The sequence below is a fragment of the Conger conger genome, chromosome 10 (genome assembly GCF_963514075.1).
Source record: "Conger conger chromosome 10, fConCon1.1, whole genome shotgun sequence".
NCBI lineage: Eukaryota > Metazoa > Chordata > Actinopteri > Anguilliformes > Congridae > Conger > Conger conger.
The window spans coordinates 19147978-19171898 of NC_083769.1; the positions used below are offsets into that span (position 1 = coordinate 19147978).

At 45.3% G+C, this 23921-nt stretch overlaps 1 protein-coding gene across 5 annotated transcripts in view; it reads left to right on the forward strand.

Annotated features, from left to right (window-relative positions):
* Positions 1-15136, forward strand: part of plekhg5b (pleckstrin homology domain containing, family G (with RhoGef domain) member 5b) — a 70720-nt gene extending 55584 nt beyond the window's left edge. For 4 of the 5 annotated variants that reach the window (XM_061258411.1, XM_061258412.1, XM_061258410.1 and 1 more), the window contains 13 exons: positions 2779-2973; positions 3236-3421; positions 4184-4279; positions 4861-5061; positions 5738-5848; positions 6275-6424; positions 7028-7165; positions 7978-8097; positions 8497-8629; positions 9352-9467; positions 10101-10240; positions 10433-11281; positions 11930-15136. In XM_061258411.1, coding sequence (XP_061114395.1) covers positions 2779-2973; positions 3236-3421; positions 4184-4279; positions 4861-5061; positions 5738-5848; positions 6275-6424; positions 7028-7165; positions 7978-8097; positions 8497-8629; positions 9352-9467; positions 10101-10240; positions 10433-11281; positions 11930-11939 — 2445 coding nt within the window. In that variant the 3' untranslated portion in view covers positions 11940-15136. Of the gene's footprint in view, positions 1-2778; positions 2974-3235; positions 3422-4183; positions 4280-4860; positions 5062-5737; positions 5849-6274; positions 6425-7027; positions 7166-7977; positions 8098-8496; positions 8630-9351; positions 9468-10100; positions 10241-10432; positions 11286-11929 lie in introns of those variants that run through there. The other variant, XM_061258414.1, reaches the window with a different exon arrangement.
* Positions 15137-23921: the final 8785 nt, after the last annotated feature.

The following is a 23921-nucleotide window of genomic DNA, read 5'->3' on the forward strand; positions in this document are numbered from 1 at the left end:
CATCAGTGCCTTGCATGGCAGCCAATCCTGTTGGTGTGTGAGTGTGTGTATGAATGGGTGAATGAGAAGCTTTGGATAAAGGTGCTATATAAATGCCAACCATTTACCATTTACCTTAAATTGGGGGGACCATGTACAAAAGGTGCTGTTGTTTCAGTTCATACGATATGGGTGAAAATTCCCTAATTAAATACCCCTAATTAATTAAATACCCCTAATCAGCACTTCACCCTCATTGTCAAGTGTTAGAGTACACAACCAAAATAACAAAAAGTGTCTCACTGTCAAATGAATTATGGTGCTCACGGTATGTGTTTTTAGGTATGCATATTCTGTTTTTTGTTGTGTGAGTGTGGGTGTGTGTGTGTGTGTGTGTGTGTGTGTGTGTGTGTGTGTGTTTACAGTAGGGCTTGCACTAAGTTTAGCCACAGACTGTTTCCCCAACATCAGTGTGCTGGCCTTCTGACACAGGACCCTTGTATTTTAAGGAATAACAGCATGGTCAGCCTGAGGGAAGGTGACAGTCATTTCAATTCAATTCATTTGCATAGCAGCTTAACGGTACCCCTCTGTACCTGTACAGTACCACCACATTGCACAGGGAACAAAATGATGATTAAAATTTGATTACTATGAGGCTACTGTCTGGTTGTTTGACAAGATGTCACCCTGGGTTACCGTGATCACAGACAGCGTGCGTGCGTGCTCGCTTGCATGTGTCTATCCAGGTATGTCAGTTTCTCTTCAGTGGAATTGAGAATTAAGAAAATTCTGGCGGATAAATGATAAATGGGGAAATAAAGTAAAGGCATTTAGAAGAAATGGAAAGGGTTATTTTGGTGGGTGGGTGGGGATGGGGGTTGTCCGAGCGGGGAAACGCAGGGTAGGATGAGATAGCGGAGGCTCAAAGGTGACAAAGGCTGCAAAACCGGGATGTCAGCTGTGCAAGCTGTTCCTCTGGCCCCGCCCCCTGGCTTCCTGGCCCCGCCTCCTCTTTCCTCCCCTTACAAAGGGCAGGATCCCCCTGTTGCCATGACATCAGTTGGCAATGCGCGCAGGCTGGCCAGCCTCACCCTGCTGCTCTGCCTCATCGGTAAGGGACGCACTCTGCGGTTCTGGAGACTGCCGCTTCAAACCGGCAGAGAGGGGAGAAGACCGTCCATGTCTAAAGGCTCTTTCTGCAGAACCGTCCCCACTGCCTCCATCTCTTTGAAAGCTTGAGAGCTATAGTGCTATAGGGACCTTTGCAACTGGGTATCAAACCATCCAGACTCACTCATCTGGGCTTAAAAATCTACGATGGTCTTCATCGCCTTAGACATGCTGATTGCTTCTGTGGTAAGTCCAGGTTACGCTGCTCACGTCGTTTCCCGCTGCAGATGTACCTGTTTACAGTCCCAGTCATCGTCGATCGTCAGTTATCTATAGTTATCACTGCTGCACAGGATACCTTTTGAAGGCATTGCTACCCTTTGTGACAATTGAATAGAAACGCAGTCAGCCTTTTTGTATTTGTCAGCACGGCATTTTCTTATATATAAATATGTCAATTTGGGATTGCTGTAACGCATTTGTACCCTGCTGAACAAAACCGCTCAAGCTAGGTTTTGAAACAGCTGGTAGCTGGTTGACCAGTTCAGACCAGCTCCGTACTCAACATGGTTTGACCAGCTCGAGCTGTGTTTTGAAACAGCTGGTAGCTGGTCATTTCAAGCTGGTCACACCAGGGGGTCCTTTTAAAATTGTAGTTTTGGTGTAAATTAGCTTTGGTTGCAGGGTGCTTTGTGAATCTGAACCACATCCATGGTGCTGTCCCCAAGCGGACGCTGCTGTATAATGCGGGTGGAACGCTGTCCTACTCTGCAGTGTTTCCAGTAGTGCTGTCGCTGTGTCACAAATGTCTGGGTTTTCCTCGAATCAGTATGGGCAGTTCTCTTAAGTGAGGTTCAAGTTCGCAGTCTGCACTTTTCGTTTGGAAGTCTTCCAAGCTGCATAACTAGGGTCAGCTGACTGGACTTCCCACCTTAACATCGTCGCCAATAAACAACCGCCAATGACCAAAACAACTGCTTCCTTAGCTGCTGAATGGGAAGTGGGGACTTTTTTTATGTGTCATTGCTTTAATTTGCCAAACCATTCCCCTTGGACTGGAGGACTTTCCTCTTGTCTGGGCTTCTTCCCCAATTCTGCTGGAATTTCTTCCTCAGGGCCGGGCTTCTCGCTCGACCAGTGACTCTTCTGCTTCTGCTGATGTAATTTGTCACTTGATTGTTTTTTTTCTCTCTCCTACCATTCATGACATAAAATGAAACTCCGGGCTCATTCCAATCTTTCTCCTCTTTTTTCTTTTCCTTGCTCCTGACTCAGAAATTGATTGAGATCCACCATCTTTAAGGACATACCAATCCCTTAAATGTTCCTTCTAGGAGCTAGGAGTAGAAGTTAGAAACTCACAATCTTTCCATTGAGCAATGAAACATCTGCTCATACTTTGCGGAAGTATTTTTCTGGAAAGCTTGACATATAAATAATCGACCTGTGGATCCACCTCTCCCCATCTGCCACCTCTGTAACTGACATGGCTTTGAACTGACATTTGAAGGAGCAAGGACATACCATTTGCCTAATTCTCCTTTTCTCAATTTCCTGGTCTTCATTTCTTCTTCTTGCCTCTTTTTCTAGCCTCTCCCTATGGGTGGAGCCAGGAGTAGAAATAAAGTGAAGAATAATCAGCGATTGGAATGAGCCCTCAGTAACCCCTCCTTTCCTCTCTCTCAGGGTCAGGGACGTCGGCGGAAGAACATGAATGAGTTTTTGGGCGACGCCACCATCCCGTCCCCGGACTCGCTGTCTCAGCTGGGCTCGTTCCCGGGCATCGGGGGCGGGGCGGGGCCGGACACCTGGAAGAACCGAGCGGCCAGCCGCTTCAGTGGCCTCTTCGGCTCCACCTCGGGCACCAGCCCCTTCGGCAAGGTGAGCCGTCTGTACCCACAAACCCCTGCTTACGCACAGGCTGGAGTGGGTAACGGTGTTTGTCCCAAGTTGTGAAAGTGAGGTTTCACGTGTCGGGTCATGGGTGGAGCTACTGGGTGATGTTCGGCTTTGTGATATCTGACGTGGATGCAGAAAGGCAGTGTTGAATCTCTCTCTCACCCTATCTCTCTCTCTCTCTCTCTCCCTCTCTCTCCCTCTCTCCCTCTCTCTCCCTCTCTCTCTCTCTCTCTCTCTGTCTCAGGAGGTGGACCGTGTGGAGCTGTTGCAGAGTAAGCTGCTCTCGTACACACTGCAGGGGCTGCCCAAGGCTCCTCCTCAGCTCTCCTTCCACCAAGACTCCTGGGAGGAGGAGGAGGAAGAGGAGATGGAGGACGAGCCCAGCCTGGAGCTGGAGGAGAGCTGGCAGACCCTGCTGGAGAACCCTGAGGTATGGCAGCTCACACACACACACACACACAAGGGCATATTGTGCATATACACATACCTCCAAACAGGTGCCTACACACAATCATGTCCATCAGGTGAAATGGAGGGCCTCCTGCCCCAGACCCCCCACTACCCCCACCCCACTACCCCCACCCCCACGGGCCATAATCCTCCCAATCTGTTCAGCACCTACCTCCGCCATTGTACATCCGCTGCCTGACCCAGCCTTGAGGATGTATTTACGACACTCACTCAGCTCATAGCTAACCATGTTTATGAGTGTCATTTGGGCTGGAGAAAGGAACAGCGTGTGATGAGTTTGCGTAGGGGTCGTTTACACTTCTCGAGGGCGTGTCACGGTAATGCCAGTAGACCTAGTTAGAGCTTTATGGCCTTTTATAGCGCCTTGCCTGCAGTTTAACAACTCTAAACTACTCAAAGTCGGTCTGTAGAGTGACCGCTACGTAAGCACATAGAAGAATGGAAAGTGTCATTGTAATAAGCGTATCAGTGTAACGCACTGAAGACACCGTGCTGCACAGTGGAAAGCAAGTTGTACATTGCAGACCGTGTCCGCAGTGTAAGACTGGGTGAGGTGGAAAGTATTGGAGAGTGTAGGCTCAGTGTATTGCAGGGTGAGGTGTAAAGTATTGGCGAGTGCTGCGCAGTGCAACGCAGGTTGAAGTGTAACATATTAAAGATTGTATAATTATTGAAAACCATGTGCGCAGTGCAGTGCTCTTACCTGTTTCTGTGCTTGCAGTCGCTGACCAGGCGGCAGTTCCATCAGCAGGAGGCGATCTGGGAGCTTCTGCAGACAGAGTGCACCTACATCAAGAAACTGAGGGTCATCACCGATGTGAGTTACAGTCCTCTATCTCCAACTCTCACTTCTCCATTAAGTATCCTACTGAGTATCCCGTTATCCCTCTCTCAGGGATAACATCTACGCTGGAGTTACCAAACCCGGTCAAAGAAGTGACCATCTCTTTGTTCAAATTAATTGGTTATTGGAAGCAGTATAGTGGTCTATGGGTAGCTGTTATGGTCAATCTTCATTACAATTAATGAATTAACACAAATATTTGAGAGTAGTACAGACATTAGGAAGTATTTTTTCCACACAGAGAGTGGTCACTGTGTGGAATAGCTTGCCAGGAGATGTCATGAAGGCAGAAACACTAGGGGTTTTCAAGACAAGGCTTGGTACAGTGCTAGATACGGTATAGTTTTTAGGCAAACTAAGCAGTAGGTACAGGCAGGAAAAGGCTAGCATTGCTTGGCTGAATGGCCTGTTACTGTCATTATGCTATGCCATGCTATGCTATGCTATGTTATGTTATGTTATGTTATGTTACGTTCATTCACAATTGCAACGCAAAACTCAACCTTTTCCTTCTCTCTCCCTTTCCCTCTCCCTCTCTCCCTCTCTCTCCCCAGCTCTTCTCGAGCGCCCTGCTGAACCTGCAGGAGGGCGGGTTGCTGCTGGAGGTGGAGCCGGTGCGTCTCTTCAGCAACATTCAGGACCTGGTGCGGCTGCACACGTCGCTGTGGGCCCAGGTCATGCTGCCGGCGCTGGAGAAGGCCCGGCACAACCACGCCCTGCTGGACCCCACAGACCTGCAGCAGGGCTTCAGCACTGTGAGTCCCCCCTGTTCTGAGATGGGCGTATACGGTGCAGTCCGTAAGCATTTGGACAGAGGTACAGTTTCTGTTCTTTTGGCTCTGTGCATCGAAAACCTAGAATCAAGACTCAATCAAGATACTGAACCTTTGAATGAAGTGATTGAATACACCAGACTAATCAGAAATAGCTTAGAAGCCAACTGTCCAATTACTTCTGATCCCTTAAAATAGAGGGACTGTGTATAAAAAGGGATGTAATTCCTTCATGGATTACCTGATATGGATGTAAAAGTGGTAGCCTGAAATGAAACAATGAATACTGAGGTTAAAGTAATACAGTGTGCTGGTGTAGAGACAAAAGAACAGAAATTGTACCACTGTCCATGTACTGACATACACCTGTACATACACACATGCAATAACACAAACTAGACACATACTTCCACACAGATGCAGTGATAGTACAGACATAAATTGACCTGAAGCATACTCATACTCAAACATTGACTCAATCATCACAAATCTCAAAATTAAGCTGAACACCCCCAATCCATGGAATACTGGAACTTTAATGCTGTTTGTGGATATTCAGATGATTTAATGTGTTATTGTGTGTATGTGTGCCTGTGTGTTTTGTGTGTATGTGCGTGTATGTGTGTGTGTGTGTGTGTGTGTGTGTGTGTGTGTGTAGTTTGGCTCCAGGTTTAAGCCCTACATCCGTTACTGCATGGAGGAGGAAGCCTGTCTGGAGTACATGCGCAGTCTGCTGAGAGACAACGAGCTCTTCAGGATCTACGTGACGGTGAGACTCTCAGAGCAGCCCGCCTTAGCATAAGCCACACGGTGTGTGTGTGTCCTTACATATTGTCCCTTTCAGCTGGGTGTTGGCTGAAGCTCATCATTTGAGTGCCTTGCGTGAGGGTACAACGGCAGTGCCCCTCGTAGGATTTGAACATAGAACCATGGTTGCAAGCTTGGTTTTCTGACACTTTGACAGAACATTCCAGTAACATTGATAGGAGATTCATATTAGCTGAGGGGAATTTCTGTAATGTATTTAACGTTCACCTCCGTATAACCACAACCGATGCAGTTAGTGAAGGACCTCACTCAGGTCGACTGAGACAGTTGAGCCCCCCGGTGTCTGTTAGTGGCATCGCAGCTAGCTGTTCTGTGGGCGTGTTTCCTGCTCGGAGTGGGCATGTGACCTGCCTGTCTCCTCCCGCAGTGGGCAGAGACGCACAAGCAGTGCAACAGGCTGAAGCTGGCGGACATGTTGGTGAAGCCCCACCAGCGCCTCACCAAGTACCCCCTGCTGCTGAAGAGCGTGCTGAAGAAGACTGACGAGCCCGCAGCCCGCGATGCCATCAGCAGCATGGTGAGAGAGGGATTGGGAGAGAGGGGGAGAAGGGGAGAGAGGGAAGGTGCGGAGGGAGAGAGAAGGGGAGAGAGGGAGAGGGGGAGAGAGGGGAAGAGGGGGAAGGTGTGGAGGGAGAGAGAAGGGGAGAGAGGGAGAGAGGGGGAGAGGGGGAAGGTATGGAGGGAGAGAGAAGGGGAGAGAGGGAGAGGGGGAGAGGGGGAAGGTGTGGAGGGAGAGAGAAGGGGAGAGAGGGAGAGACGGAAGGATTTAAGAGGGCAGTGCTGCACAGTGCAATGCAGGTTGATTTGGAATGCATGAAGAGGGTTTGCACAGTGTAATACAGGTAAGAAAGAGAAGAAGAAGAGAGATGAGAGGGTAATTGAAGGATTGGATAAAAGTCGATGAGCTAGTGAGAAAGTAAGGCGAGGGAGCACTGAGGGAAGGAAATAATGGGTTGGAAGGAAAACAATGTAATCAGAGAATTAATTTTCCTTTGTGTATGTATATCTTATACAGTCTACTGTTGAGTCTGTGTGCAGTGGCTCTATCTGTAACAGTGTGTTATAGTGCCCCCTGCAGGCCAGCTGCTGCGTCAGTAACACTGTGTTGCGCCCCCTGCAGGTGGAGTCAGTGGAGCGCTTCATTAACAGCGTGGATTCACAGATGCGCCGTCGTCAGGAGCGGCAGAAACTGGCCGCCATCTCGGGCCGCATCGAGTCTTACGAGGCGGTGGAGGGGGCCAGCGAGGAGGTGGAGAAGGTAAGAAACACGGACGCACAGAGCACACCTGACCCCCTGCCACTGGGGGTTACGGGATAAACCACTTTGCACTTCGGTTTATTATCTTAGACTATGCAACAGAAGTCATTTTTCATTATTTTCCGTCTTCTATGGGCATGGTAAAGGGTAAATCTGGCTAAATCTGGTAATAATGGCTTTTTTATTTACTACAGTATAACCGACAGGTCTATCTATGTATACGTTTTAAGCAGCTGGTAATAAGCAGTATTTCAATATGTGCAATTTAAATACATATTTGCATATATTAATGTCATATGTAATGAGGGTGCTAATATCTTTTATGTATAGTTTTTTCTACCTATAACACAACCTACACCAACAACACTTTGCGTGCAGCTTATAGACATGCTTATGTTATGCATACTTATGATATTTTGTAACCGAGATGTAGCGGCCTGTAGTATAGTGGTTAAGGTACATGACTGGGACCCGCCAGGTCGGTGGTTCTAATCCCGGTGTAGCCACTATAAGATCTGCACAGCCGTTGGGCCCTTGAGCCCTTAACCCTGCATTGCTCCAGGAGAGAACTGTCTCCTGCTTAGTCTAATCAACTGTACGTCACTCTGGATAAGAGCGTCTGCCAAATGCCATTAATGTAATTAATGTAATGTATAATATTTTTTTCCCATCCTGATATAGAGCTGAATTTTTACTTCTGCCCACTACGGGCACTGTAATTGCTTATTTGCTGGAGCTGCAGCCTGAATGACAGCTTTTTTTGTCTTTTCTGGACCTAACGCTCTCTCTCTCCCTGCTGCACACCTCTTCAGATCCTGCGGGAGTTCAGCCGCTTCGACGTGACGGCCCCCATGATGGGCACCTCCTCCCAGGAGACGCGGCAGCTGCACCTGGAGGGGGCGCTGCGCATGAAGGAGGGCAAAGAGAGCCGGGTGAGACGCGCCGCTGGCCTCGCCCACGTCTCAGTTAGCATAGCATAGTTTAGCGTAGCCCTTGACTACACACCTTGACTGCACATACACCTTAGTGTCAGATATTGCGATGATATCATATACTGAATGTAGCTTGATTGTTCGTCATAGGCCTAAACAGTTTTGTTGTGTGCTTATTTTTACAATTTTTTTGTACAATTTTTATAAACACCTGCCGACAAGATAAGATAAAGTCATGTTATTACTGTATATGATATATTCCATGATAAGGGTCATACCTAAAGTCCTCTGGGAAAAATAAAGTTATTTTATGGAAGCATCCTTTCCAAAACAAGCTTGAGGCAAGTGAAATTGTGTGCGGACCGACTGACGGACTTTCTGTGTGTCTTCTCTACCCAGATGGACGTATACTGCTTCCTGTTCACGGACCTGATCCTGATCACCAAGCCGGTGAAGAGGGTGGAGAAGGTGAAGGTGATCCGCCAGCCACTGTTCCTCCACAACGTGGTGTGCAAAGAGCTCAAGGACCCCGGTGAGTACTGTACCTCAAAGTACCCCCAGTTACCCCCACTAACAGACACTGCCTGACCTGAGAATTGTTCAAAATTGCTGTATAGGTATAGGTGCCTGTGTCATCTGACCATATTTCAGCCAATCATCAGTTGACTTTCAAATTTAACATTCAACTATCAGGGTGCTGAAGCTCCGTTATCTGAACTATGAACTTCGCCCAAAGTCAGTCTATAGCTCTATCCTGTCCCTCATCCCTCTTACTTCCAATGATTGATAAGGAGAACATAATGGATGACTAATCTTAGCTGGACAGTGTCTCTGTTTACGCACACACAGCAGCTTATTTCGTTGGTAGCGTGAATACCTGCGCTCATGCTAAACCTCACTCTGGCTCAGTTAGGACTCTGTGTTTAGGGCTGGTCTGGATGCAGCCGTAGCGTGCCACACCATGTGATCCTGTAGTAAATCTCATTGATCACCACTGTCAATGGAACTACGTTCTCAGAATCTGATCAGAGGCACTGATTGGTTAATGTATAACTTTCTTTGCCTCATGCTCCTTGGCTTCCTTGGATCTCACTGACATCTCACTGATAATAATAGAAATAAGATTTTTAGTGAAAATATAAGACTAAGATACTTGTTAAGACTGACTTATTTAAGTTTTTTTGCAGTGTAGTTCCTGCGCTGGGGTAACTAAAATTAGAGGTGGGATTCTGACCTCCTCTCTTTGCTCCTCAGGCTCGTTCCTCCTCATCTACCTCAACGAGTTCCACATCGCGGTGGCTGCCTACTCCTTCCAGGCCAACAGCGCCACCCAGGGGCGGAGCTGGGTAGAGGCTATCTGTAACGCGCAGGTAGAGGTTCCACATTCAGTCTCACTTTACACTTTGTTTCACTAAGATGGCTAATGCTAAGGTCTGCTTTTCAGACCTGGTTCTCTAAGATGGCTAATGCTAAGGTCTGCTTTTCAGACCTGGTTCTCTATGATGGCTAATGCTAAAGCCTGCTTTTCTGACCTGGTTCTCTAAGATGGCTAATGCTAAGGTCTGCTTTTCAGACCTGGTTCTTTATGATGGCTAATGCTAAGGCCTGCTTTTCAGACCTGGTTCTCTAAGATGGCTAATGCTAAGGTCTGCTTTTCAGACCTGGTTCTTTATGATGGCTAATGCTAAGGCCTGCTTTTCAGACCTGGTTCTCTAAGATGGCTAATGCTAAGGTCTGCTTTTCAGACCTGGTTCTCTATGATGGCTAATGCTAAAGCCTGCTTTTCTGACCTGGTTCTCTAAGATGGCTAATGCTAAGGTCTGCTTTTCAGACCTGGTTCTTTATGATGGCTAATGCTAAGGCCTGCATTTCAGACCTGGTTCTCTAAGATGGCTAATGCTAAGGCCTGCTTTTCAGACCTGGTTATCTAAGATGGCTAATGCTAAGGCATGTTTTTCAGACCTGGTTCTGTTGGATGGCTAATGCTAAGGTCTGCTTTTCAGAACCAGCTACAGAAGCTTCGTTCCGAGGAGTCGCACCGGCAGCAGACTCCTCTTCAGCAGCGGATGGAGGAGGAGGAAGAGAGCAGCAACTCAGCCGCTAGCTCCCCCTGTCTGCGATACAAGGAACCGCAGAGCGAAAGGTATGGGAGATGAAAGGCGCAATATGCGATAGGTTAGAAATCCTTAGGGCCCCGCACACACACTTGCACACATGCACAATAGTACTCGTAGGTTCTTTTCTTGAGAGTGAAAGGCTGAAATGAGCATGTATTGTAGCTCCAGATCTCATTCTGCTGTTTCTCTTCCCGAACCCCTCCCTCCTGCTCCCTCAGCCAATCGGACGGCTCCACCGAGACACTGTCCGTGGCTGCGACGGAGGAGACAAGCGGACTCAACGATTCGTCATCCCCGGAGACGGACCCAGGGGGGTCCCTGGGGGACAGCTGCGTCTCCGGGCTGAGCCTTCAGCAGGGGGCGCAACCTGTGGAGGCAGACCCCCAGTGTTGCTCCCTGTCCATGGACAGCGCCTACGGGACCCTCTCCCCCGAATCCCTCCTGAGAGAGCTGGAGCTGAGGGAGAGGAGGGCCCAGAGCGAGGGGGAGGAGACCGAGCCTGAAGACAGGGAGGAGCAGGAGGAGCAGGAAGAGCAGGGCCCGGCAGAGGAGGAGGCCAGCCAGCGCTCGGACGGCCACGCCCCCGTGCAGCCCCTCCTCCGCTGCCTCCAGACCTCCGCCCACAACTCGCGCTCTGAGGACAACCTGCTGCAGCGGCTCCGGGACTCCGTCACCCAGCAGGCTCTGGGGTGGGCCGAGGGCCTGGCTCACAGCAAGAGCCTGTCCAACCTCTACAGGCGCAGCTTCGCAAGCAGACAGTTTCCGGTTCAGGGGCGGCCCGACTCCCTCGGTGACGTCTCCACGGGCAGCGCTTCTGAAAACAGAGCGAGCGATGCTCTGAGGAGGGCCGCGGTCCAGCAGGCCCAGTGGGCCCTCGGTTCGGACGGCGAGGCGGGGCCCTCTGCTGTGCCGGAGGGGAACTGCGAGCCGGCAGACGGGGAGGAAGTCTGCGGGCCAGAGCCGGAGGGGAACCGGAAGTCGCCGGAACCGCAGCACAAAAAGCTGACCCTGGCGCAGCTCTACCGCATACGCACCTCTATGGTGCTCAACTCTACTCTCACGGCATCGTAAGTCCCAGTGTCCTTCACTGCAGCGCAACGTAAAGTTTCTCCCACACTCTCCACTACATTCTGTCACGCTAATTTAGTCTGGCTAAGGTTTTCAGCTAACCAGACAGCTTTCTAGCAAGTACTGTGCATTTCAGTTTAGATTTCTGAGGCAAATGCTTGTGTTACATACATGTAATGGATGATGCATCCAATGCAGTGTACAACTGATCATTCAGTGCAATTCTACCATTAGTTTTAAATGCACTGTATTATTGTATTTTTTGCAGTTTAAAGATTTTTCTTAGCTTTTGAGGAAATGTTTGTTTTCACTGATGTACCTGAGACATAGAAAACATCCAGCCAGTATAAAAGCAGGGCTCCAAATCAACTGCTAAATCTCAGTACACCCATATCTTTGTACAAACAGTGACACATTTAAACACATGGAAAAAATTTTGTCAAAAATTACACTAGCTTTCCTTATAAAAGTCAAATTTACCTCATAATAGTCACATTTACCTTATAAAAGTCACCTTTACCTCATAAACGTCATGATAGGACATGTTAATGGTGCATTGCACCACTCTGGTATTGATTACCTTTGCAGATAATGGTAAAAGCATTTAGCATTTATTTAACATATGCCGTCTTTGTCTTCGATCCTAGGGAGGTGTAGTCACTCTGGCAGATAACCAAACGCCAGTGCCCAGGTGGAACTGCACTGCCAGAGTCTGTGTACGTGGTGGGACTGAATTCCCTGCAACGCAAATGCACTCTCCAAGAAAAACCGATCCCCCTGCCTTCCTGTTGGCTGTGAGTTTGAACGTGCGCAGCCCGTTTCCCAGCGAAGCCTCAAGATTATGAAGGCGATAGTGATGTGTCGTTATTGTCATTCAATTCCATGGATGTTCTTTAAGGGAAAAGGGGAGGCATTGGAGATGAACAGTTTGCACTTTTTTAAACATTAGAAGCATTGAAGGGACACGAAGCCGGGATCTGCGGAAGAGCAGAAAGAGACCGAGGCAAGCCTCAAACGACTGAACAAACAGCAATGACCTGGACTTCACCTTTGACTTTTGACCCAGAGGCAATCTGTCTGTCCATGAGAGGGGTGGGAAGGGGAGGGGAGGGGTGGATCAGTTAAAGACTTGTGCACAAGAACAACTACACAGGAAGAAAAATTTCAAGGCACGGGAAGCACATTAATTCCTCTTTAGGCTGTTTTTCCCCCCAAAAAAAGGCGTACAGCACTAAAAGTAGAAACCAAAATCCTTTGAGGACGTCTGGGATGTCTTGTGTGTGTGTATGTATGTGTGTGTATGTGTGTATGTGTGCCTGCGCATGTGTGTGGGTATTTTGCAACTTAACATGCGTGTGTGTGCACGTGTGTCGGTGCACGTGTGGGAGAACCAAACAAAAGTCCCTGACTGAACCAAACAAGAGAAACCTGATTTAAGATGGTGTTACTCTGTCTCAGGAGTATACCAGTGGGTCCAAAGACGTATGCCTTTTTGACAAAGTACAGGCGTTCAGGACTAACAGAGCGACAATGAACAAAAGCACAAGAAGCAGTGTGTGGTCTCAGTCTGGCTGGCTGGCTTCCTTTCTTCTGTAAACGCTATAAACATTTCTCTCCCCAACTCCGCTCGAAATAGAAGCACAGTCTGTAATTCCAGAGCATGTTTCTGCACTGCATTGTGGGTAGGCGAGTTCTAAACTCGCCGTTGAGAGGGAGAGAGGGGGACAGCGGGAAGTTAGAGGTGGACGATGCCCGCTTCAGTGCTCCAAACACAACCAGCTAGTTTCCGAACTTTGCTGAAAGAACAGAAACCCGCACACAGCCTCGGGCTAAAATGGTGAGTGAGGGTTTGGTTACTGTGCCCCTTTCACAGGAGTGCAGAGGCTATGGCATCTATACCCACATCTGTGCTAATGACAGTATTAGAGCTTACTTGTACTCTGAAAGCTTGAAACCTCCCTTGCTTTGAATTAGTGGGATAGTAAGTAATTAACACCATGAAAGTCAGTACAGTTGGATAGACCCAATTACTGAGTGTGAATTGGACAGTGTCTTTTATTAAAGTCTAGCTCTTGATACCATAGGCATTGTGAAAATGACATCTTGAAGAACGTTTTGCTTGACTAGGCCTTAGCGCTTATGTTAAAAACTAAAGATTGAATATCAGGAACGGGGCTTCACACCACTGAAGACTGACATTTTCAGAATAAAATGTATTTCGGTAATGCAGCAAAAGGGCCTTTTAGTCCCTTCTGGTGTTATCAGGCCCAAAGTTAATAGTGTAACATGTTTTCTTTGTGTCTATGTGTGTTATATTTATTGAGCTTGCTTTGTTTTATATAAAATATGATTTCTATTTGTGTTCATGAAATTGTCCTGTTTCCTGTGTGTCGTCTTAACGTCAGATCTGTCATTTTGAATGTTTGATCATAATTTGCTACAAAGCTAAAATACTGTGCTTACCCTTTACCTGAATGTCTCAAGGATCTTATGAGAAATAATAAAGTATCTAGCATTTTTTAATTTACTGTACAGTAAAGACGGGGGCCCTGTTTCCTGAAGTCCATTGCCTCCAACGCATGTTTTATGTGCACTGTAGACTAAAAACACATCTTGTGAGGATAGAAAGACTATAGCTGTGTTCTGTCATAGTGCCTTCGTAGTGAAACACGTTAAAAGCAAACGCAATACGCCATTTTAAATATCACTCAGAAGAGGTCATAAGGGGAATACAGCTTGAATAGAGTTCCACTAGCTGCAAACAAAGTCTGTCTTAACAAGCATTTTAGTTTAGTGCTTTGTATTGACATGTAAATTCTTTTTTTTTTCCTGTCAAGGTGAAAGAATGAGCTTGTTTTCAGTTATTTTTTTGCTTGTCAAGTGAAATTGTCTTACCCTGTTTGGAAATCTTCAAAGAAGAAACTGTCTGACCTCATTGGCAATCTGTCTCATTTAGGAAAGAAGTAATGGAAATAAGATTTTTAAATCTAAACATAAGACAAAAATACTTTTGATTTACTTTTGTTTTTTTGGAGGGCTTATGTGCTCTCTCCAAAACTGCCATCTCTTTATGTGGTTCTCCTTTGCATTTCAGAAGCATTAAATCTTCTTTGATCGTAAACAAACAGTATGTGACCATGTATGTGACGTAGAAAGAAGCACCGTGCAGCAGGGTGTTTCCCAGGGAGGGAGGGGGTAGCGGAGAATTAGGCTGGGGTGACCGTGTCTCATAGCTCACTAGTGACTCCTTGTGGCCAGTCAGGCGCCTGCCACCGGCTTGGTCAAGCGGCTCACAGTGTCCTCCTCCTGCTCGTGTCTGTGCTAGCCCAGCTTGCAGACTGCGCGTGGTGTGCAGAAGAAGCAGTGACCTAAACTGACAGCAGTCATTTGCAGAGAAGAGTGCTGCTGGTGAATATGACAAGGCATTCTAAATTTGTAGGAAATGGGGGGAGCTTAAATAAGAAGCACTTGTCCACAGACAAGATGGATTTTCAAATTCCAGATTCCAATTTCAGTTTCAATGTAAAATTTTCAAATATGAAATCACAGCGCAGTGAGGTGCGCTCTCCTAGCCGTGTTCCTGCCGAACCAGCACTGGAGCTTCTGTGGGACTGTGCCTCCTCTACCGGCCACAGCACCTGATCTGTGGGTTTCTTATGGTATTCTGAGGGAAAAACTGAAGTTGACTGCGAGTCACCGGAAATAGAAAGTACATTTGCTTTCTTTTAAGGAACTCCAACTCCTGTTTCTTTTTATGCTATTGATAAACTGTAATCACATGTCCTGAACAGTGCAATGCAATGTCTCAAACAGTCCCGCAACAGCCCATTAAAACTCTGCCAGTGATACATCCACCAGAGCTGTTTGTCTCGTTCATTTCCTCATCTCCTGACATGTAGATATGCCAGTCTAATGCTGCTTTTCCCCATGGAAGAGGAATATTTTGGGTTACGGTTTATTCTTCTTGCAGTTGGACAACTTGGTGCACAGCTGCATATTCACATTTAAACGCTTGTGCCAGCAATGTCCACAAGAGGGAGCTATGGTTGAAAAGTTCTATTTTCAATGGTTTCGTTTTGGTTTGCTTTGACTAATCTAGTGTCTAGCGTCTATCCTCCTTTAATGTGCTTGTTTTGATAATTTTATCCATGTGTACCTATGCAATATGTTTCTAAGTATATTTTATATAAAACGCATTATTTTTATTTACAAATTGATACACAGGCCACTGCACATTAAAATGGTCTCATTTATTAAGAGCAGAAAGCCTGCTAGGAAATACATTTTAACTGAATCCTAGCCTTTGTGTCTCCGCACAAACAATCTCACGTGGTTCACACTTTGCCAGAGGCGATGGTGGATACATCCTGTTTCATTTTAGAACGAAATGGCAGGCTAAAGATATCACTGTCAGCAGCTGCTGAGTTTCCCATTTCAACAGCAGCATCATTGCTCAGCTATTTGAATGCGCTGTGTGCCCCGATAGTCAAACCTTTGTTTTTATATTCCTGTGTATTCCTTATATTCCAGAATTTTCTACTGCCATCTCTTCTGATGAATGACAGTGGACAATGATCCAGAGATTTGCTGCTAGCCTGCAAAATTAGAAACACCCTTGGTGTTATGATTAAAAGTTAAATCAAGATCCTGCTAGTTAATTGATAATTGTGTGTGTGAAGCTATGCATAGCTATGTAATACATGTCTTATCAGCCATGGCCTTGTCCTGTAAGAGCCATAGCTTGCACCAGGTCCCCATAGTTACAAAGTCAAGGGCTATTGAGAACAGCCTGTCCCGGTAATCCCAGTAATGTAAAGTTTGAAAACTATTATCAAAGGGCTTGTTTATGTTGAACAAATAAAACTACAAAATGATTCCTTTTATTGACACATGAGCACGGTGTGTGTGTGCACGTTTTGATAGTCAGTAGTTGGTACCTGACCCTCTCAAAAAAACATTTAAACAAAACCACAAAAGGCTTCACTGAATAAAATGCTTCATTGGTTAAACCTTTAGTTCAATTTGTTTTAGCATTTTGTTATTAAAATATTTTGTGGTTTATCCCATTATTATTTTCTTTTTTTTTTCAGTGTTCTTCAATAGACATGCCACGAAATATAACCTGGAGTCGTTCGACACAAACCAAATCACAAATGAAGCCAGTTTAACAATTATTGAATCAATTCAATTATTCAAATTCGAAACCCAGAATATGACTTTGAACCTCACCCAATTCCCCACACCCTGGCAATGGCAGGTCTTTGTGGTTTGAATATAATTTTTATTTTAGTACCGAGGGAAACGTTGGTGATCTTGCAGAGTGATGGGAGAGAGGCAGCCGCCTCGGGATGGGGCGTGGGGGCCTGGCCCAGACGGCGCGGAAGGTGTGTTTACAGGTGATTATATCAGCTAATCGGGGGATTACAGCATGTTGTGTGTCGCCTCGGCACCGCCGTCTAATCCACAGGCAGAAGCAGCGCTGCACTCTGGGATTCCTCTTAATCCCATCCCGGCTCGTTGGCCCCTGACCGCCACATCTGGCCCCCACAGGACTTTCCGTTGTAATCCCGCGTTTTAAAACAATTCGGTTATGCTTTTGCGCTGATACCCTGTACTTTAATTATGAAAATGCAGCTTTCACATTTGAGCATAAAGTAATTACAGGAGCTGATTGGATTAGCCTCTGTAGCGGGGGTAATGCAGCATTAGTGGAGGCACGGACACCACTCTCCTCTCATTGCTGATGCCAGCGCGCTGCGGCCTGTTTGTGTGAGCTCGCTGCTTAGCCTTTCCTCAATGTTTTACAGGAAACTCAATACATTCATAATAATAATAACTATTGCTGTAAATATTATTGTTATTGTTATTATCATTGTTGTTTTTAACCATAATAATAATAATGGCATATGCTGTGCAGTCCCCAATTTTAAGGGACCGGAAGTAATTGGACGATTGGCTGAGAGGTGTGTTACTTTTCATCATTAGCTTGTGCATCAAAGAGCTAGCAAAATGTCTAGAGTTCATTCTTGGAGTGCCATCTGCATTTGAAGTCTATTATTGTCTTTCAACATGAGGACCAAAGAAGTGTTAATGCCAGTAAATAAAGCATTTAATGTTTTTAAGCCTCTGTGAGTTTTCCATGAATTAGGCAACTAAATTACATGCAGTCACACAACACTTACTCATGTTACTTTGACTGACACCTTACTGCCTTTAAAGTGCGTCTCATTCCTTGCCTCTGAAGACTTCTTTGAAGGACAGTTTAATCAGGCATCAAGGCAACAAGGCATCAAGGTAACTGCCTTCCATTTGAGACGCGGCCATCGAATGCAAGGTATTTGCAACAAAATATTGGGGGGGGCTATGTATAAAAAGGTTGGTACTTCCAACAGTGTTCACCCAATATGGATGTAAAAACCCTCAAATTAAAACTGAAAGTCTGCACCACATCTTTAACCGCATTGTAATTGTTTTATTTCAACTGTTTGTGTATCAGTATAGAGTGAAAATGACCAAAATGTGTCACTGTCCAAATACTTATGGACAGCACGGTAGTTTCAGTCATAGTACGAGTTTAAATGCAGGTAATAATTAGAGATAAGGCCGATATAAAGAAGTTGTAAAAGATATACAGAATTTAAAACAGCCTTAATGTTTAATACAGAGCATCAATGTTTAACACAGACTCTGTGTTTAACACTCACTCTTGTACTTAACAGAGTTTCACACAAGTTCATTTTCACAAAACGTTAGCCGTGCCTGAAAAATACTAGTAAATGCATGCAAATAAGTCCGCCTTCCATGCCAGACTGCATTTCCATCCTGCTCAGCCATTTCTCAGCAACAGAGTTTGCAGAGTAACTGCGGGTATCACAGAGCGAGGAACCGAGGAACCGAGGAACCATGGGATCCATTGCCTGCGGGAGCCTGTTTTTTGACCGCAGGGCCCCTTCTCTCAACCCCCCCACCCGCCGACCCGAAGCTGCGAGGGCACGCAAGGGTTAACCGTCCTGCCTGCGACAGATGTCCAAGAGCAGCCTGTTAAAAAAATCTATATCAGATTAACACAAAGGGCACTTTGGTAAATCCCGATTACAAGAGCACTTTGGTTTATTAAACTGCCCACGAATTCGAGCTGCCCAGAAAGGAGATTAAAATCAGGTAGACACCATTGTCTGTCCAAACAATCTCCCCCCTCTACTAAGCCTCGTAGGTTCCCGTCCTCCGATGTCCAGGGCAGAAAGGGTACTCGTCGGTTGCCCTGGAGTTGTGAGGCAGGCTTACGCCTTGCCCCCCCCCCCCCCCATGATTTTCACTGGTGATTCTGTTAAATGAACGCCATCCCTTTTAGGGGGTCTAGGTGATTGGATTTAGCGCATGTTAAAGAGAGAGGGAGGGTGAGGACTGAAAGCTCGCTTAACGAGCAGCGTGACGGGGGGGGGGGGGGGGGGAAACGGGCCCCTGGCAAAGCCCGCGGCCATATGGAGAGGATCACGGCGCTAACAGCTGCCCCCCGTCAACGCTCGCCATGTCATCAACGGCTGCCTGACCCCGCCGTCCGTGTCCGGGGCTGCTGCCCCAACATCTGTCCCCTCAGGAGTGCAGCCGCTTCTGGCCTAGGCCTGTTTCTGGGGCCTAGCGGAGGGTCCGTGGGGCTTCGATGCTTGTTCCAGCCCGTTTGCTTACCCACACGTGCAGCCTTCTCAAGGACTCAGACGCTGCCTGGGCTCACAATGGTTCCCAAACTCCAAACTCGGTCCTGGGGGCTCCCTGTGTATGCTGGTTTTCGTTCCAACCATAATTGCAATCTCAGCATTTTAACAAGCAGTTGATTTTCTACATTTTAGTCATTTGGCAGACACTTTTAATCCAAAGCGACTTACAAGTGCATAGGTTCTTCCACACGTTAAAGCATCACATCCGTAACTAGTAAAATACACATGAAGTGCTGAAGTGATTTGGCTTAATTGGGTGCTTCATGTTTAGAGGGGTTATGTTAAACATGTTATGTTATGTTACAGTTGCAATTATTATGCAAAATTATTCAACCCCCATTGCACATTAGGTTTATTGGCAAAATATACAATTTCTCAGCTGTTTGCAATAAACAAATTACACAAGAACTGTTTAAGTAGTTCAATGAAACATAATATTACAAAATATTACAAGGGTTTTTATCCACATTCAACACAAAATGCTACTTGTAATCACTACTGCAGTCTCAAAATTATTCAACCCCTTCATGACAAGCATCTTCAGTACTTAGTAGAGCACCCTTTTGCTGTTATGACCTGCTGCAAACGCGATTCATAGCCAGACACCAGCTTCTGGACAGCTTTCCGGAGGAATCTTAGCCCATTCCTCATGGGCAATGGCCTCCAGTTCAGTAATATTCTTGGGTGTGCGTTTGGCAACCGCCTTCTTCAAATCCCACCAGAGATTTTCTATGGGGTTCAAGTCAGGCGACTATGACGGCCACTCTAGAATCTTCCATTTCTTCTTCTGAAACCAAGCCTTGGTGGACTTTGAGGTATTCTTGGGATCATTGTCCTGCTGGAAGGTCCAACGACACCCAAGCTTCAGCTTCATCACAGACAGCATGAGGTTTTTCCCTAAGATTTCCTGAAAGTTGACTGAATCCATCGTGCCCTCCACACGCTGCAGGTTTCCTGTGCCAGAAGCAGCAAAGCAGCCCCAGAGCATCACTGAGCCACCGCCATGCTTCACTGTAGGCAGGGTGTTCTTTTCAGCATATGCTTCATTCTTCTTCCTCCAGACATACCACTGATCCGTACGCCCAAAAAGTTCCAGTTTTGTTTCATTGCGCCACAGAACAGAATTCCAAAACTTCTGTGGCTTATTTAGAAGGTTTTGAGCATATTGGAGCCGACTTTTCTTGGGTCAGTAGTGGTGTACGTCTGGGAGTCCGGGCATGGAGCCCTTCAGTTTTCAGTATGCGCCTTACTGTGCAAACTGAAACCTCAGTGCCTGCTGCCACCAAGTCTTGCTGCAGGTGTTTTGCAGTTACTCAAGGGTTTTTGACCACTTGCCTCCTCAGGAACCTGGTGGCAGCTGCTGATAGCTTCCTCTTTCTGCCACATCCAAGTAGTGTAGCCACTGTTCCTTTAACTTTAAACTTGCAACTATGGTTCCAACTGTATCTCTCGGAACATTCAGTGCTTTTGCTCTCTTTTTGTATCCTTTTCCTTGTTTGTGCAAGGCAATGATCTCTTCTCTGAACTTTTTGGACAATTCTTTTGACTTAGCTATATTTCTAACATGCAATCAAACGTCACTCTCAACAAACCCCTAGCCAGTCCGGGTATTTATGTGTTTTATCTCAAGCACTCCTGAACTAATTAGTTGTACCAGGTGTGCTTGAAACAGGGGGTTGGGTAATTTTGATTAGTTGCATCAGGTGTGCTTGAGACAGGGGGTAGAATAATTTTGAGACTGCAGTAGTGATTAAAAGTAGCATTTTGTGTTGAATGTGGATAAAAACCCTTGTAATATTTTGTAATATTTTGTTTCATTGAACTACTTAAACAGTTCTTGTGTAATTTGTTTATTGCAAACAGCTGAGAAATTGTATATTTTGCCAATAAACCTAATGTGCAATGGGGGTTGAATAATTTTGATTGCAACTGTATATTATATTGTTATATTACACAGGGGGGGGGCCCGGGGCGAGTTTGGGGTCCCCTGTTCTAACGTTATTCAACAGTTAGTTCTTTCAGTTAGTAATTTCAGTTAGACATTCAAAGAGACTAATCACACAATACGTCACTCCACACTTAGACAAACCAAACTGCTTTGTTTACTGGTTGATTCATTGAATAAAAGATATCATAAACTCATAACCTAGCTACACTTCAGCAGCACTCTATTCTGTTGTTAAAATGGCATTTAAAAAAAAGTTTTAATCATTGTACAATTGCAATAGAATTCTGTGACTTCCTGTGAGGTATTGTCACGGCTGAAGATCGTCGATCATCTCACTGTCAAGTCACTCCTCCTTGTGTGTTATGGCATAATTATTCTGAGTTTTTTTCTTCATTCGTTGAACTAAACATTTGACTCTCATTTGCAGTGATAGCCTAGGGAATCGGGTGGGAAGGAAATGCAAAGGACTGGGCAGAAGATCAGCTGCCTGAGATGATTGGGCGGCCTGGTATAAACACCCAGTTTTGAGGGAAATTTGAGGCTTTGACAAGTGCTATGTCTCCTGTCTTACAAATACATTACAATGTAATATAAATGAATAATAATAATACCTTATAGTGCTATTGTCAAATCAGGAAGAAAAGCATGAGGAAAAAATAATTCAAAATAATGTTGCATGTTGTGGCTCCATCTGAGTGGGACGCTGCAGCCACACTACTTCGCAGTGTACTTCAAATCAACACGTTCAGTCAAATGATCCGCTGTGTAAACAGATATGGAATGGAAGTGTTACAGGACGGGCGACACCCCTGGGAGAGAATAGCTGAAAACGGAAAGATCATTCCAGCTTCTGGTGTTTTCTTTGTCAGAATCGGAGAACAGGCTGTTGAAACAAAACAACAAAAAGAAAAACCTTCACCTTCATCCTTACATGATCCTGGCTAAAATAGCAAAGACAAAATAAACCAAACCACCCAGACAGATTTTTAAGCTATCAGCATGATTTCAATGTCAGTGCTCACTGTACGGCAATTCTGTTCTCTGAAGCCAACTGTGAAAAGAAGCCTAACCCTGGGCTATTCTAAACCCTGGGCTGAATAGTTAGTGCTGACTTAACCAGTGGGCATGGCCCCAGAGTGCCCCGATTCCCTCTCCCAGACTGCGCCCTGCTACTTTGTGTATTGCTTTAACGTGTGGAAGAACCTATACGCTTGTAAGTTGCTTTGGATTAAAAGCGTCTGCCAAATGACTAAAATGTAAATGTAAAATGTATTGCGCCAGATCAAAACAAGCAAATTAACACAAATGTAAAATGCATTTCATAGTGGTTTTCAATAAGCTAATGTCTGTGCTGTTAATGTTTGTGCCTGGACATTGAGCACACACTGCATCAACCACAGTAGCAAAGATATGTCAATGAAAACAAGAGAAATTGGGTGCCCAATTTTGTCCAGTTGTGTTCAAATAAATAGCAGTGTGTTAAAAAAAAAGTGAATAAAGTGCGAATATTTTTAAATAGCTTTTAGTTCAATATTTCAAATGTAGTGGAAACATTACACATTCAATTCCAAATCAAAGAGTTAGCAAATTTGTGTTGTTCTTCAACATTTTTCTCATCAAACTCTCTTCAAACTGTATAAACTGAAAAAAATTTTCAAGATTTAACTTCACTTTAAATTACTGAACTAATATTTAGCTGCACATCTGCGTTGCATCGAGTCAACCAACTTCTGGCACCTAGAAACAGGTATTTCAGCCCAGGATGAACAAACTGCATTCCACAATTCCTGTTGATTTTGGGGTTTTGCTACAGAAACTGCATTTTTAATGTCACCCCACAAGTTTTCAATAGGGTTGAGGTTGGGGGATTGAGCTGGCCACTCCATTACCTCAATCCTTTTTGTCTGGAACCAAGATGTTGCTCGCTTACTCGTGTGTTTGCAGTCGTTTTCTTGTTGAAACACCCATTTCAGGGGAATTTCCTCTTTGGCATATGGCAACATAATCTCTTCAAGTATTTTGATTTATTCAAACTGATCCATGTTCCAATTTTACTCTCATCAGTCCACAGAATGTTACGCCATTTCCCATTGGGCCAATTGATGTGTTCCTTGGCAAATTTTTACCGATTCTGCACGTGCCCTTTTTTCAACAATGGGGCTTCTTACTGATAGCTTAGCTTCGATCAAACGTCTTCTGACTGTAACTGCACGTACAGGTAATTATAGATCATCTTTGATCTTTCTGGAGCTGATGAATGGCTGAATCTTTGCCATTCTGACTATTCTTCGATCTGTTTTAACAGTTGTTGCTCATTTTCTTCCGCTTGTTTCAGGTTTTTGTTGCCATTTTAAAGCATTTCAGATCATTTTAGCTGGGCATCCTATAATTTGCTGCACTTCTTTATATGTTTTCCCCTCTCCAATCAACATTTTAATCAAATCATGTTGTTCCTCCAAACAATGTTTGGAATGGCCCATTTTACTTAGCCAATTCAGATTCAATATATTTTATAACAAGTTGTGAAACATTTTCTTCCTTTCTTCCTTACTAAAAGACACTTAATGACACCTGTTTTTTCACAGAATTAATGAATTCTCTAATTAAACTCCACACTGCTATTATTTTGAACACGCCCCTTTCAATGAATGAGTCAATTACTCAGAACAAGCAGGGTGCGTGTCATGACAGTTGGGTCTGTTGTTTTTCTATTACACTACTACATCTACAAGTAAAGTATTTGCCATGCAGAAATATCACTACTACTAATAACAGTGGTTCATCAGGTTACTGTTGTACTGCTTTTTTCTTGAACACAACTGTATATAGATTGCATATAAACAGTTTTTATATCTCATTATATTTGAATCTTTATAAAGATCAGCTTCAGAGTAGGTTCCAACAGTATTTCTGGCTGTGCGTGAATACAGCAATCCAATAGTGTCTAATGTGTTTAAAACCACAAACACTGAACTG